The sequence below is a fragment of the Clinocottus analis genome, unplaced genomic scaffold (assembly GCF_023055335.1).
Source record: "Clinocottus analis isolate CAN_PGR_092001 unplaced genomic scaffold, fCliAna1.0.p SCAF_4, whole genome shotgun sequence".
Lineage (NCBI taxonomy): Eukaryota > Metazoa > Chordata > Actinopteri > Perciformes > Cottidae > Clinocottus > Clinocottus analis.
In genome coordinates, this window is record NW_027176153.1 from 9,850,241 (window position 1) to 9,866,115 (window position 15,875).

At 49.1% G+C, this 15,875-nt stretch overlaps 1 protein-coding gene across 9 annotated transcripts in view; it reads right to left on the bottom strand.

Annotated features, from left to right (window-relative positions):
• The window catches only part of agrn (agrin), a 221,128-nt gene that overhangs the window by 83,712 nt on the left and 121,541 nt on the right, over positions 1 to 15,875 (bottom strand). For all 9 annotated transcript variants that reach the window (XM_068597704.1, XM_068597710.1, XM_068597705.1 and 6 more), the window contains one exon: positions 10,971 to 11,186. In XM_068597704.1, coding sequence (XP_068453805.1) covers positions 10,971 to 11,186 — 216 coding nt within the window. The remainder of the gene's footprint in view (positions 1 to 10,970; positions 11,187 to 15,875) is intronic.

The following is a 15,875-nucleotide window of genomic DNA, read 5'->3' on the forward strand; positions in this document are numbered from 1 at the left end:
ATCATTTCTTTCTTCTTCAAGAAACACCCTTCATGCACACGAGCTGGCGAAACGATGAAAAGAGAGACCTTGAAACCAACGAGCTCAGTCCAGGCCCAGAAAGAGGCACGAGGACTCATTTGGACTAAGTGGCGCATGTGCCACAAGTTTCCTTTCATCGCGTCCTGACGAACGGGAGCCGAGGGCGACGACAGGGAGACAAAATCAGCGCCGCTGTGCGGCGAACGCGTCGGTGCTCGGCTCTTTTGCCGTGACTGTTGGCTGACGTGCTGTTTCGAGCTAAAAAGAAGAAAAAAAAATCGGTTTCAGAAAGGGGGCGGAGCCTCAACACCAACGCAGCTCTGCGTGAGGCCGAACAGCAGCGGCACACGGTCCTCAGCTCACGGTGAGATCATAGACGTGCACTTTAAGTCCCGTAAGTCTCGTTATCTACGTGTTTGGTGGTTTTGGGAGTGGCCGAGGACACGCATCGGCTGTCTGCCCGCGGCCAACGCTGCAAACTGCTGGACTCATTCAAAAGGACCTCTTGTGGTTGCAGCAAGTATTTGAATGACTAGTGTTTATTCGATAACAATGCAGACACACCTGGCGGACATCTGTACTCCGCCGAGTGCACCAGTTCGCTCCGCTTTATTGCTCTCCCCTCGGTCCCATGCAAATAAATGTCTTTTAACAGCCCTGTCACTTACTCATCAAAAAGCTATTACGTCTATTGGCGTTTCATTAAAGTCGCCCCGAAGTAAGTGGCTCCCTACTTTTTTTTTGATCGACTGCATACTGCGTATGAACTATGAATATGTCTGCTCGCAGGTCTTCAGCAGCTTGCGGCCCGACTACAAATGATCAGAAGCCGGGCGATGATGGTGATTTGTGACTTGTTTATTTTTTGTTTTGTAACAACTGAAGCAACATCAGCAACAGCGATAGGAAAACCTCATCAACACATAGCAAGCAAACCAAAAACAGAAAATTATCTCTTGTGAGCGAACGCAGAAAATATAACGTTAATGAGCCCCCGGCGCAAAGATTGAGAATGGAATTGAAATGAAAAAATAACAAAGATTCCGTGGATAATACTTTAAAACTTTTGTGTGAAATAAAATAAAAGAACGGCTTGCTGTTCATCTAGAATCTGATAAAGCCCCCAAATCAGCCCATTTGAGCGTTGGTACTGTGCGACCCGGTTTAACGCGACAACAATTCTATTCATGCTATTTTGATGAGCCTCTCTGGAAAAAAAGAAAAGAGACAAAAACAGAACGAAGCTGCAGGAGGAGCAGTGAGTCCTGACATCTATTCAGTGCATATAGTTGAAAATAGGATTGATTATTACTGCAGGCAGGCGCAGTGTTTGTGTGTTTCTGGTATTCTAATTGTGAAGAATCAAAAAAGCGTTTGATCTGGGAGCGAGAAAACCAACGCGCTTTCGGGGGAGAAATGAAGGAGCATCGGCGCCGTCCTCGCAGTGTGGCTGTGCTGAACAGGAAACAAGCCGCGTTCACACGGCGGGCGAGGAGAGAGAGGACAAAACGAGTCTCGCGGCCGGCCTCCCGAGTCGCGTGACTCTGATGGATGGAATAAAACGTCCCCGTTGTTCACTTCAGGACTGGCGTCTCGCTCGCGTGACTCCACCATGAGCGGGATATTGTGTGTCGGGACGCGCGCCGGAGGGGAAGTGCTCACGAAATGGAGCTAGTGCTCCATTGCGACAAACAAAAAGGCCACGAGGAGGGGAGTGGAAGGAGGAGGGGGGGGGGGGACGAGTAGCTGCATTTGTGTGAGAGGGAGCACGTTGGGTTGAATGAATCAGGTCCCCGAGTTACAGGTTTCATAGGACGATGGCAACGATTTTCTTTTAATTTATGATTTAGAAGTTTTCGACGTTGCCGGCGGGGTCCGCCACCACCACCACCGTGGCGGTTCAAATTCTACCGAGCCGGCGTCTGAGCTCTAGGACGTTACCGCTGACGCAGAGCAGACGTCCCTCACCGCCGGGGATTTGCATTAAAAGCAACAACCGCACAGAGGATTTCATGAGGAGGAGGCCGCCGCGGGAGGCCAGCTTGTCGCCGGCTCGGGTTGGTGTTGATGTTCCTGAATCTTAAGAAAAAAATAAAAATCCAGGCAGCTCTGCATTACACGAGTTCCTCACACCAGTTTGTTCTCCATCTCTTTCCCCCTTCAGCGCCCGGCGCTGCTCCTCCTTCCCCTCTCTCTCAGCCGCATTCACATTCCAGCCCAGGTGGGAACGGTGTCTCATTAGATCACCAACCGCCGGCAGGACTCCGTGTCCCAGCGAGCCGGATCGATGAGCGCCGCGGCCACTTCGTCTTGGCTGCGACGACGGGGCGACGCCAGCGGAGGACGGGGCCGAAAGGGCCCCGAAAGCTCAACATCTGTGGGATCATTTAAAAAGCAGCGGAGGGGGAGTTTACAATCAATCTCCAAATGGCCCTCCGCCGCCACAATGTGAACACAACGGTGCTCTGGGGACGGAGGGCAGTCGATGCAGGGCCCTCAAACAAGTGGCAGGGCAGGAGTGGCTGTGGGTGGGCGTGTGTGTGTGTGTTGTTGTGGGTGTTGAGTGTAAAAGTGCAGTGAAGAATATAGATATCTAAGATATTGAATACTGTTTCTGAACCAGACTGGAACAGAATTTAGAGAACGAAAGTTTGGTTTATACGAGGACATACATTGTGTGACACGCGCCACACACACACACACACACACACACACTCACACACACACACCACAGAAACCAAGCCAATACAGACACAAACGGTTGTTCTTTATAAATCCGGCTCCTGATGGTTGTCGCCATTCTTGTTTCCACACAAATAAAATAAAGTATCACTATTGTCTGCTGAGCTGGTAGTTATCCTCATATTTTCAACACCACTTTGCTTTTCATCATTTTCCCTCCTTTCCATGTCCTCGGAAGTATGCGCAGGGAAAAATAACAAATACCGATGTATTATTCAGTAGACGCCAAATGCATAAATACATTAAAAAGACACAAAACACAAACCCCTTGTCTGGCATTAGCAGGTGTGCTTGTGTGTGCGTGCATGTGTGTCCGTGTGTGTGCGTGTGCAGATAATCGTTTTTTTGCCTGCAGCTTTGAGAGAGGTGAACGCTGGAGAAGGATGGAGAAGACCGACTTTGTCTTACAAGTATCAGTGGACGCAGACGAGTGGAACCGTGAGTATAGATGGATTCCAGCAAAGCCCTTTCTCTTCTCTCTTTGTGTGTGTGTGTGTGTGTGTGTGTGTGTGTGTGTGTGTGTGTGTGTGTGTGTGTGTGTGTGTGTGTACGAATGGCCAAAGGATGATAACAAGAATGTATGTTTTTCAATCTACCTGTTTGCAAAATGCCTACAGTGTGCGTATATTTCACTAAGTACGTCTGGGATGTGTGTGCATGCAAAGGGGTACAAACACCCACACACACACCCACACACACACACACACACACACACACACACACACACAGTCCGTCTGTCAGGTTCTGCATGTTATGGTTATGAATACCAAGCAAGAGTCAATGCCCTAAGGAAATGAAAGCACGAAAACCGAGTTATTTACAATGACCTCTCGCCCAGTTTGCGCGTGTGACTGCGTGTGCGTGCACATAAATGTGTTCGGCAATCACCCCGCAGGAATTTGATTACTCTGCGTGTTTGTGTGTGGGTGTGTGTGTGCGTGTGTGTGTGTGTGCGTGTGTGTGTGTGTTACTACGGACGAGAGTAGCAGCAAGAAACAGAAAGAGGCAAATGGAAGAGAGGGAACGAGAAGGAAAGGAAGAAAGTTAAGGAGCGCGCGGAGCGGAGCGAGCTATTTTTGGCTGGTCCAGCAGCGAGGGACGGAGGGGGGGATGAAAAAGAGAGAGACATGAAGAAGAGGAGAAACCGAATGGGAGGGAGGAAGGGGGTGATAAAGAGATGAGGAGGAGAGGAGTGAGGAAGCACGGGGTAAAGATATTGGAGGGGTATCAGTAACAAGGGATGAGGGGAAAAGACAACAACTAGAAGAAAAAGATGAGCAGAAGGAACAAATGGAGGAAAAAATGGAGGAGAGCCAAAAAGAGGGCAAGCGAGGAACAGAGGGCAGAGACGACTGTGCGGAACACTGTTATCTGCTCCCACAAAGCCCCAAAAAGTAATCTCCGCCATCGACGGCTATTACCACCAGTCCATTGTCACCGGGGCAACAAAAGGGATCGGCGGAGCATGAGCGGGAAGAGGGAAGTGGAAGAAGAGAGCCAGGAAGAAGAGGAGGAAGTGGAAGAACAGAGCTAGGAAGAAGAGGAGGAAGTGGAAGAAGAGAGCCAGGAAGAAGAGGAGGAAGTGGAAGAAGAGAGCTAGGAAGAAGAGGAGGAAGTGGAAGAAGAGAGCCAGGAAGAAGAGGAAGAAGTGGAAGAAGAGAGCCAGGAAGAAGAGGAAGAAGTGGAAGAACAGAGCTAGGAAGAAGAGGAGGAAGTGGAAGAAGAGAGCTAGGAAGAAGAGGAGGAAGTGGAAGAAGAGAGCCAGGAAGAAGAGGAGGAAGTGGAAGAAGAGAGCCAGGAAGAAGAGGAAGAAGTGGAAGAAGAGAGCCAGGAAGAAGAGGAAGAAGTGGAAGAACAGAGCTAGGAAGAAGAGGAGGAAATGGAAGAAGAGAGCTAGGAAGAAGAGGAGGAAGTGGAAGAGAGGTATGTGGGGAGGAATTAAGGAGGAATTAAAGCAGGTGGGCTTTCATCTCCGGCTCTCCGGCTCCAGAACGAGGCTTTCGCTTGCAGGAGATTTTCCTGAAAGCGTCCCCTCCCCACCGGCCTTGGACCCTGCGAGGGGATAAATCAGAGCTCCAACTGGCCCCCGGCCCAGACACCTTAACAACCAGACGCTCCGGCACCAGGCAGAAGACAAAAAAGTGCAACTGAGCTAACGAGGTCGGAGACGGCATTAGCTCCTCTCAGGGAAGGGGGAGGGGCCTTATCAAACCGTCTCATTGGGCCGTGGCTTCCACCGCGAGCAGCTCGAGTGCTCCTCGTCACAACGATGTGTGGATACGAGGAGCTGCCGCCTCACACGTGACTCCAGAACGTCACATCGGCGTTACATCGGCACCGCCAAGACATTCGGCGTTCCCGTGCGGAGGCGTCGAGTTTCATCCATAACCTGCTGGCTTCTAAATCCAGCAGTTAGTTTCAAATAACACATTTCGATGCATCAATACAGTACAGCGTGTTCTGCGAAAAAAAATAAAAATAAAACAAAAAACATTTTTGCAAGCGCACACAGATATTGACTTATCATTAAAATGTGTATATCTGTAAACTATATCCGAGCGGAGTGCTCTCAAATGAGGACTAATGTGCTCTGGCGAAGACGCTGAGCGGGAAACGTAATTGTTGCCGGGATTATGTTTACTTTAACACCAGAGACCTTTCCGAACATTAACCAGGTGCTTTGAGTTTTCAAAACATAAATCAGAAAAAAAGAATAAAAAATTGCTTGCGTTGCCGGCAGTGGATATTTATTTATATTGGACAATGAACATTTCACAGATACGTTCAAAGTAAGTCCTCATCAAGGTGGTAAGAGAATGTAATCTCTCTGGGCGTCATGGCCGCTGGAAAAACGTGTTCCAGTCGTTTTAAGTAATAAATAAAGGTGGAGTGGGGGGGGGGGGGGGGAGCCGCACTGCGTGTGTTTTGGTCGGAAGACGGAGCGCGTCCACATCCGCCCGGCCGGCGGGTCTGATTGCCCTGCGCAGGATGTTGGAGCAGACGGAGCAGCAGGTGTGGCGCACTGATGACTTTCTCCTTTCACCGCGAGGACACAAGAGTGTGTCGGTGCTGGAGAGATAAAGCCCTGTCTAAAGTGCACTGTGCGCGCACACACACACACACACACACACACACACACACACACACACACACACACAGAGGACTGACAGAGTAGGAGGCAGCAGGCCGTGCTTGTGGCCAACTCTTGAGAACACACACACACACACACAAAATCAATCTCCATTGATCACTCTCTCGAACCCCGGGCACCTTCCACTGCACTTTCTGCATTACTTGTTGCACTCCTTTCAAGAAGAAAACGAAGTGTAAAAAAAAAAAAAAAGAGAGAAAAAGAAGAAAGAATGAAAAGTCCATGTTCCACTAGAGTGGCCACACAAGATGAGTTCTGCAGCACTTCTGTGGCTCTCTCCGGGAGAGGGAGTGTATTTACCACTCCGCTCCCTCGTTCAATATTGGGAGAGCCAACACAGTGCAAGCTCCCCAGACGACTGCAGCGCACGCACACGCACACACACACACACACACACACACACACACACACACACACACACACACACACACACACACATACACGTATCACTTGTCTCTCTGAACCAGAGAGTGTTTCTGCTGACTGGTTTTTTATTCTCTCTCTCTCTCTCTCTCTCTCTCTCTCTCTCCATCAGCCTTCCGAGTTCTTTCTTTTCTTAACTGACGGCTTTTTTTTCCCTCCCCTTCTGGACTCCCGCTGTTAGGGACTCCCCTCTGGTCCAATAGGAACGCGGCTTCGCCTTCTAACTCTCCCATGGTGTCAGAGACTGTCATCTGGAGAGGAAACGCCGGCCGTCATGAAGCGTCGCACCCCGGAACGACGGGGAGCGATAACGAGGGAGCTGGCGCCGAGCTGGTCTGAGCCATCAAGGGCCGGGTTATGTGGACATTAGGGGGCCACCAAGTGCTCACGGGTCGCCGTAGCCTGCTTACACCGTTACCGTGGCACTTAACCGCTGTAATAGCCAGTTCAACGTTATAAGTCAGGAGCTGAATGCATGGGAGTTATGCCAACTGAGCGAAGCTCAACTGTTCAGATATACGGGCGCTATAACGATGTCCGCCTCAAGTCCAGTAGCGCCGGGAAGTTGGTCCGTCAACTGGAGACAGATTGGTGCCAGTTTCGGTAGATAATTTGTTGACGGCGTATATTCCGGCGTATATTCAGTTCGGTGTGATGGCGTGACGGCTGGCGCATCATGACTTTTAACTTTGGTTTTTTTTGTCAAAGTCGCCGAACCTGAAACCCAACAGTTACCACGGTGGATTGCAAGGCTGTTACCAATAGGAACGTTGGCAAAAAAGTGCACTCGGAAAGCGTTGGCCTCTACTGAACCTGTTGCGCCCTTCTGCAGAAGTGTCCAGAGAATCAGGGCTCGTAAACTTGAACCTCCTTGGAGGCGGTTCCAGAGACGCAGGTTGTATTGAAGCCACAATTTCCTATGAAAGTGTGCAGATAAAAACCGGGCTTTAAAGAACGACGTAACCTTCCAGAGCTGCGTGACTGTGGCCGCGAGTGTAGAGTGTAGTGTGCATGTAGCACCAGTGGAGAAGCGGGCCATGAGGTCGACAGCCTTCAGCTCAGTAAATATCAGTTGCACGGCGATAGCCATCCAGAGTTTGTTTTAGAGCTTGACATTGGCTGCTGGTCATACCAGAGTGAGTGAGGCCGCGCTGCAGCGGTCTAAACCCAGGAGTGTGTTGAAATGCGCACGAGGGGGGAGGGGCATTTAGTGTCTGAGAATTCATCCTTTTTCAATTGCAAAAGGAAGAATGCGTTATATCTTCTCTTAAAGTCTTGCTCGAAGTTATATATATATTATTTTGTGTTCGCACTCCAGAGTGCCAGATAAGACTCCCCGAGTAGATGTGAATTGGACATGACGGCTTTTCAGAACGGTGGCCAATTCGCGCTCCCCAATAATACAAAATGAAAAAAACACCATTTAAATCGAATGAGTCAAACGAGGCTTCGCACAAAAAGCGCCAAATCCACCCGCCCACGCGATTCTTAAACGTTAAAAGCTCCCTCGTTCTCTCAGCTCCTTCCTCCTCGGCACCGTCCCCTTCCTCCCATTTGCCTCTCTCTCCTTCCTCCACAATCTCAGACACAGTGACCTGCCCAGACCCTCTGTACCGAGCTAAATTTATTGGAGGCAGAGAGAGAATGAGGACCTGTCAGTCTGCTTACCCTGACCTCCTAACCCCCCTCTTTATTTTTCTCACTCACACACACACACACACACACACACACACACACACAGGCAGACATGCACATGTACCACCCTACACAACCATCACCTCAGCCTAAAATTATCTTTCAATGGAGCCATACATTCCGATGAACCTCACACCAACAGCTTACACCTTGGCTGAGTGATAAATTCAACATTTTTCAATAAATCCTTTTATTCGTAGGTCGGTCCACCGGCCTTTTCGGATTCTGCCCGCTGACCAAAGTCAGTTATGTGTGTTCAAGAAGGCTGCAACTGGTAAACATATCTGCATATCTGCGCATACATATATATATATATATATATATATATATATATATATATATATATATTGGTGCGTACTTGGCCGTGACTGCTCGCGTTGGGGTTCAGTGCAGCAGACGATGCAGCGTGAGGATAAACTCCATCTTCCATTCAATGGAAAGGTTTTGTACTTTTTGAGGTCGTTTGAGTCGATACCCGGCAGCTTTCTCCACACTTGGAGTCAATTGCGTGTGAGTTCTCCAGTGAAAATAATTTGTTTTTAACCTGCTTGAGTGCAGTTTTCAAAACTGCCTCGAGTGTGCTCTGACACAGCAAATTGTGACACTTTCCAACAGTAGTTACTTTTTTTGTGGAAGTAATCTTATATTTTGGAGGTTGGGGGGGTTGTTGTTTTTTCTCTCTTTTAGTACATTACAGATCGTGACGAATAAATTACACGGAAATGCTAAATACTTAGCCTGCCAATATCACATGTCCAGGGCTTTTATTGTGAAAGGTAACAATAAAAAAAGTGGATTTTGCCTGCACTGCTTTTTTTCAAGATTGAAAAGGAGTAAGACGCAATCCAACCTGCACTGTAATGTTATTTGCTGCACAAAGGCGTATTTATTTTCTTTTTTCTGTGTAATATTTGCGTTCTGTGTGAAAGTATTCATGACAAAAACAGCAGTTCAAAAGAATACACTGACGTGCCACAAAATTGTTTCATTAAATACAGCCCTGGTGTGTGAAGGCCTTTCCACTCACAAAACCTCTGTGTTCTTTGAGAAGCAGTCAAAGTTAATGGTTACATGATAAGGTTGACACACAAAGTGCTTACTATTAGCATCAATTGCATATAGCCACTCAAAAAGAAAACAGCTTTTTTCCCTGGTTGTTCCGGTTGTGTCGTTTTAAAAGACAAAGCGCCTCTTTCCTGATGGTGAGCATGTTGTCATTATCAGCAATACTATCATTAGTGTGATCATTATTATTACGTTTTACTTTGGTGGATTTTTTTTCTTTTCCCAGTGACTGCCTGCTGTTGCTTGCCAGTAGTAATTATGGTGCTTCCGATGGCCTAAAACCCTCCAACCCTCCATAAACCGTCATTACAGCACACACTCACACTACTCTCCGTCCCTAGATTTCATCTCGTCCTGCACTCCGTTCACCTATTCGCTCGCTCGCTCGCTCGCTCAATCCCTCGGTCGCCCGCTCTCGCGTCACCTCTCGTGCGCTAAATGTTCCAAACCTCATTCTTCTCTCGACATAATTTCCATCCATCCCTCCCTCTCCAGATGCTTCTCCGCTGTACTCCCTGTCCACCCCCCTCGCTCTGTCCTGTACATCTCTTTATCTTTTCCCTCCAGTGGCGAGCAGTCACCGAGCTTGTTATTAGTGCCAGGTCCAAAGCCGGCACTGTAATCAGACCCCTGGAATTAGCAGCAGGTCCATCGCTGGCGGGCGGGCGCGGCGCTGACAGAATGCTACGCTTATTATTTGAGGCAAAAGGCTTCTGGCAGGAAGCCGCCCGCTCCCCTCGGAGCCCTGGATCTTGACGGGCTCTGCTGAGGAGAAGCGAGAAGAGCTACAGCCGGAGTATCGGCATCCGCCAGGGTGGCCGGAGAGGAGGGGTGTGTGTGGGGGGGGGATAAAACACACACTGGATAGCTACCAATGGGTAGTGGCACTTAAGCACTGGGAGCGGGGCCATATTGGAAAGGAAAAGAAGATTGGACATAATGGGGAACACGTTTTATTATTCGGGGGGGGGGGGGGTTTAAGACACGAAGGCAAAGGCTGTTGTATTATAATATTATTGTATTGGCGCAGAGTGTAATGAGAGTCCCTTTACTCGACAATAACACGCAATTTAGTGTCACTCAAAGACCGGCAGCTTTTGTGTTTCAATCAATTAACTACGCCGTTTGTTTTGCAAAGATCAAAACATACCAAGTCCATCAGTCCAACACATTTTCCGCGCTTGACATTTATTCACCTATATTATACTCCACAGAAATGAAATTCAACTCTCGCCGCGCTTTAATGGAGAGTGTCAGTCACGGGTCAGATTGCTTTCTGTTAATGCTCGGATTCATCTTTTCTGGATCAAAGGCGCCGATTTGATCTCTCAAAATCGTCCAAAACCCTGCGTGTACCTACGGCGACGCCTCAAAAACAATACACACACACACACACACACACACACACTAACATTAAAAAAAATATTTTCCGACAGCCGCGCTGCTGTCAGTCGAGCAGGGCAGCAGGGTGCGGACCAGGGCCGACCCCATGACCGTCTCCTCAACTTAGATGAGCTCCTGGCAGTTGAACTGTGTGTGTGTGTGTGTGTGTGCGTGTATGTATGTGTGTGTGTGTGTGTGTGTGTGTGTCGTAAAGGAAATAAAAAGCTCTGTGTTCAGCTTTCATCACTTTCACAGTTCCACCTGGCTCTCCGTGGTCCTGGCTGCTGTGTTCCTGTTTGTGCTTCCACGCGTCAGCCTCCATGTACCGACCGCCGATCGCTTCCAGTCGTGTCGGAGCTGTTTTACTGCTGATGCAATCTGAACATTTCCCGCTGGTCCCCGCTTGTGCTGTCGCACGCCTTCCACTGGCGGAAGCAGCTGAATGCTTTTATTGTGAAGGAGCTAATGGAAGAGGTTCGGTGGTACTTACAGCAGGGCCCCTTGCGCAGAACCTTGATGCGCCTCTGCGTGTTGCACTGGGCCTTCTCCAGCTCGCACTCGTTGGAGTAGGTGGACGAGTCCGAGCCGCACACAGGCGCCACCAAGGACGGACAGTCCACCCTCTTGCAAACGCACTCGGCCTTGGCCGGGTCCGCGTGGTCATGCTCACACAGAGCGCCGAAGCCGCACAGCATCCCTCTGCAGCCTGCCGGAAACAGGAAGGAAGAAGAAAAACGCTGTTAGGAATGCGACAAGAACGTCTGATCAAGTGAGCCCTTTTATGTTCCGTTCACGCGTTTAACTTTCACAAATGAATGCGGGGAAATGTTTAAACATCAGGCGGATTGGTCTCTGTTGAGGAGGAACTCTGCACAGTTTAGCAACACTGATGCATGAGGGATTAAATGTGATCCTGGCAGAAAGCAAACAGATGCTCTCAATTCATTCAGGGGAGAACCCATCCACCCATGCAGAGCGAAGCACAGTGTGTTGCTGGGCGCGCGGAACTTGGAAAGCTTCAATAGGCAAAAAAACCCCACAACACTAAACTAAAGTACAAAGTCAGCAGCAACATTAGAATCAATCCACAGACAGCATTCTCGCGGACGGTTTATTTTCGCCCTCTGAAGAGGCTTTTCAAAACATCAGCGACGAGCAACGAGCAGACAAACCAAGGGCAGCCAACCGCTTCGAGGCCTCAGCTCGTCAGACGGTTTGGTTCTTCCACTTCCCACCGACTCCGGCTGAGCGGGAACGCGCAAAACTGCCAAAGCCGCGTCAGAGGCCCGTGAAGGCGCAGAGCAAACAGGGAGTACCTGTGTGCGTACACAAACATCAACTTAGAGAGCAATTTGCGCCGCGTAGTGGCATCCACAGCTGCTGTGGCTCTGTGCCCACTCAGAGAGGGCTGATGGGTAGCCAGCTGGCGTGACCGTCCCTGCCTAAGCGCTGGGAGGGGAAGGTCTAAAAGAGATGGCAAGCTCTCACAGGTAGCAAACCTGATTGGAAATCAATGGACGAAAGCACATGAAAATCCACTTTTTAAAAAAAAAAAGTCCTCTTGGTTGGAGGAGAAAACGACCAGTGTGACTGCTAGGGGGGGGATATGCAAGTCCCACACACACACACACACACACACACACACACACATGCGCGGCTATTTCTTATCAGTTGCTCCCAGGCAAAGACTAAATGCAAGGCGGCATGTCCACTCGGACTCGCTGGCAGGTGGCTTTTTGCGGTGCTGGATAGACAGAGAGACAGTCGGAGAGACACGTACGCACATACAACTCCTTGTGTGCAGCATGGACAACTGGTCCAGCATCTGCCCAAGGCATCTCATTTGGTCTCTCTCCTCGCATCGAAGCACAGCGTGCGAATGTGTGTGTGTGTGTGTGTGTGTGTGTGTGTTTGTGTGTGCGCGGAGTGACAGGCGAGGAGGTTGTTTTTGACTTGCCCACTGTTCCCTGTGGGAGAGCGTCTGACAGCTACCTGAGCTCACTCTCTTTTGTACCAGGGGAAAACGAAGTCTGTGTGTGTGTGTGTGTGTGTGTGTGTGTGTGTGTGTGTGTGTGTCTCTCTGTGTGTGTGTGTGTGTGTGTGTGTGCGTGAAGCTATATCCATGAATGCATCTGTATTCCTGACAGCATGTGTGTGTCTAAGAGGTGTAGGCATTAGGTGTCACACACACACACACACACACACACACACACACACACACACACACACACAGAGCCAGGTGCTAGCATGAAGGCCTTGTCTTGACCGCCCCGCTGCTCCGCCATCACTTCCCACCGTGCCCTGCGCGTGCGGCGGTGTCTCCGTGCACGCGGGTGTCAGCGTGTGTCTCGGAGGCGAAGCGATGCGAGCGGACAAGAGGTGAAATGCAATCGAACTGTGTCAGATGTGTACAAGAGCGAGGGAGGGAGGGTGTCTGATAGCATGTCAGGATAAAACACACGAGAGGAAAGAGGTTGCGGGTGTCCAAACGTCCATCTCCGAGTGCGTTTAAAGGTATCAGTCGTGATTTCTTCACAACACATAGGAAGCATCGGACATTTGTCAATAATGAAGTGAATAAGATTCAAATGACCACACACAATGTACACAGTGGCAATGAACACACCATCTGGAGAGGGGGAAAAAAAGAAAAGAAATCCTGAATGCCAGCAGTGGTTTGTAACCAGATCTCTGCTGCAGTGTTTCCCTAAAAGAAGAATCTCTCTCTAGCCTCGAGCTTAGCTGGCTGACAAAAGGCCGACACCAGAGCGGAGGGGCTCTGTCAAAAGAGCGCAGGCCTCGGTCGCAGTGTACAAACTGCATACATATACACTGAGAGGGCGGGGGGACCCGAGAAAAGATACCACGCTTCTGATTTGTTATTGGAAACCCGTGGTTGTCGACATGACCGGGAAAAAGAAGACCGAGAAAAAGTTTGTCCGCAGTGAATTCAAACCGACCCAGTTTGATTGACAAGTGATCTCGGGTAGTGCAGACAAACAATAACAGCCAGGAGAAACCGCGGTGCAGGTATCCGGGTGGACATTTCCCGAAGACAGACAGCCACTACTTCACAAAGATGACAAACCTTCGGGGTGCCAAGGCAAGAGGCTTTTCCCCGCGGCATTCGCACCCTCACGGCGGTGTGTGTTGAGGCACGAAAAAAACAAACAAAGCATATTTACACATCTGCTGTCGGAGAGGGGTCACGTCCCTTTGCCTTTACCGCACAAGCCTGAGACCCGTTTTGTCCTGTGAAGGGTGACGTAAACGTGAAGAAGTTGGCGGTTTTTGGTCAATTTAGTAAGTTGTTGATTTTGGAACGGAGGCGGTAAGGAAGCATAGCCGCTATGCTAGGAAATGGCTAGCATGAATACTAGAAAAAAACGTTGCATTGACCTTTTCCTGCCGTGGTTTCATGGTTTCGGACTCATTCACATGAAAAGCCTCGTGTCCTGCGCTTACACTGCATTCGTTTACCCGCCTCGTTGTACCTAATAAAATGGCGTCTTAACGTATCAATGCCTAGAGTTTTAATATATGTAATTCCCAGGAAATATTCCACAGCCATTGCTTTTGCGATAAATTCATTTTCTGGGTTCCCCATGGCCTCCGATCTTAGAGCCTTCTACAGTTGAAACAGTCCCAAGGTACCCATGGGATTTCATTTGGGGATTAGCATCTATTGGGCTACATTGTTCTCTGTTAAGTGATGATTGTCCCTGAAATGATTTATTTTTAAAGAACTGCTCCAGCATTAATATTGAGTTTGAGTGCAGTTTCCATCTGGAAAGGAAGCCCAAGATACAGTTCATATGCTCATTTATTAAGAGGGCTCAGAGCACTGGGCTCTAAAGGTTGGCACGTTACAACACCGTCACATAACTGCATCCATAATCCTCCAGCTGTCCTTGACTATACGTGAGGTATCGCAATAAAAGCTTTACCCACATGATTCTAGCATACCAAAGGTCCGTATCGGGGTTTCCAGATAACGGATGTGCTTTTAATGAGAACAACTATGCTGTGCCACTGGGACTAATGGACATGACCTTTGGAGATTATTTTCTCTCACTTGAGTTGTGAAAGCAGTGTGTGTGTGTGTGTGTGTGTGTGTGTGCGTGTGTGTGTGTGTGTGTGTACACAACAGAGTCTACTCTGCTGGTGAGTACATGCAAGAAAGTAGCTTCCAGCTGAGTTGAGATGATGATTTGTAAAACGAAAAAGAAGAAACCTATTTTTAATCTTGAGTGGCTGGCTGCACAGACGTGCTCGTATACCTCTCTCACCGGTGACAGCTGCTCTACACCGTCTCCATCAGGATGAGAGTTAATACTTCAACAGTTTCACTGTTTGCTTGTCTCGGTGCTAAAACCGCAGAAACACAACGACGGGGAACGCCACGGCCAAGTGTCATCTTTCAAGACAGAAAGCTTTGCTTTTTGAGTGCAATGAGTGTGTGTGTGTGTGTGTGTGTAATGCATGCGCCCGCATGCCTGCCAGTCCATGTAAGTGTGTGAGGTAATCTCCCTCCAGCCCAGCAGCGTTAAAAGCTTCACATCCATCCATGCTCTTTTTTTTCCTTCTTTCCTTCTTCTATTCGTGGCGTAGGAAGAACATCCCATGAGGTCGGGGGGGTTGTGGGGGGAGGGGAGACAGCATGTCCAGTTTTGTGCTTGTCAAGGCAAACGTCTTACACAGGTAACACTTCATGCCCTGTTTGGACGGCACATCCATTAACTATGACGGGGTGTCGGAGCCTTAAGAAGGTTCAAGGCGCCAGTCGGTGAGCTGTCAAAGGAAAGGGGTCCGCGCTGTTGTGATTAAAGCCTCGGAGGAGGAAAAAAAATACATAAAAGTCAAGTCTGGCATAGTTCTCTGGTGGCTGTTTCCTCACCAATTCCAGTGAATCAAAGCGTGCGTTGTCGTGCAAAACGTTTGACCGTGTCACGGCAATACAGACCAAAGCGCTTTCAAATTCAATCCCAGCTGGAAAAATGCAGTGTTCCATTCAGAGCACGGCGGATGGAAAGACACACAGTCCGTTATGTGACACATCATCGCTTGCTTTTCAGCGCATATTGAGACGGACACAGGTTCACCCGACATGCCATCCGAAACCAGCACCTCTCATCACTTTGAGATGGTGTCTACGCTGTGACGTCCCCGCAGCCCGTGTTTTTGCGCTGAAATGCTTGATCCGTTTCATTGTTCTCCTGCCTTGTTGCATTTACCTCAAACAAAGTGAAAAAGGGCGCGAAATGGACTGTTGCAGCGACGCATGAGCGCATTCTGGCCCAAGAAGGCGTGACAAACTCAAAATGACTACTTTAGGGAAGGAACGCTATTGACTCTGCCGACTGGGGGGTGCCTGTCACCTTTTTGAATTATTTCA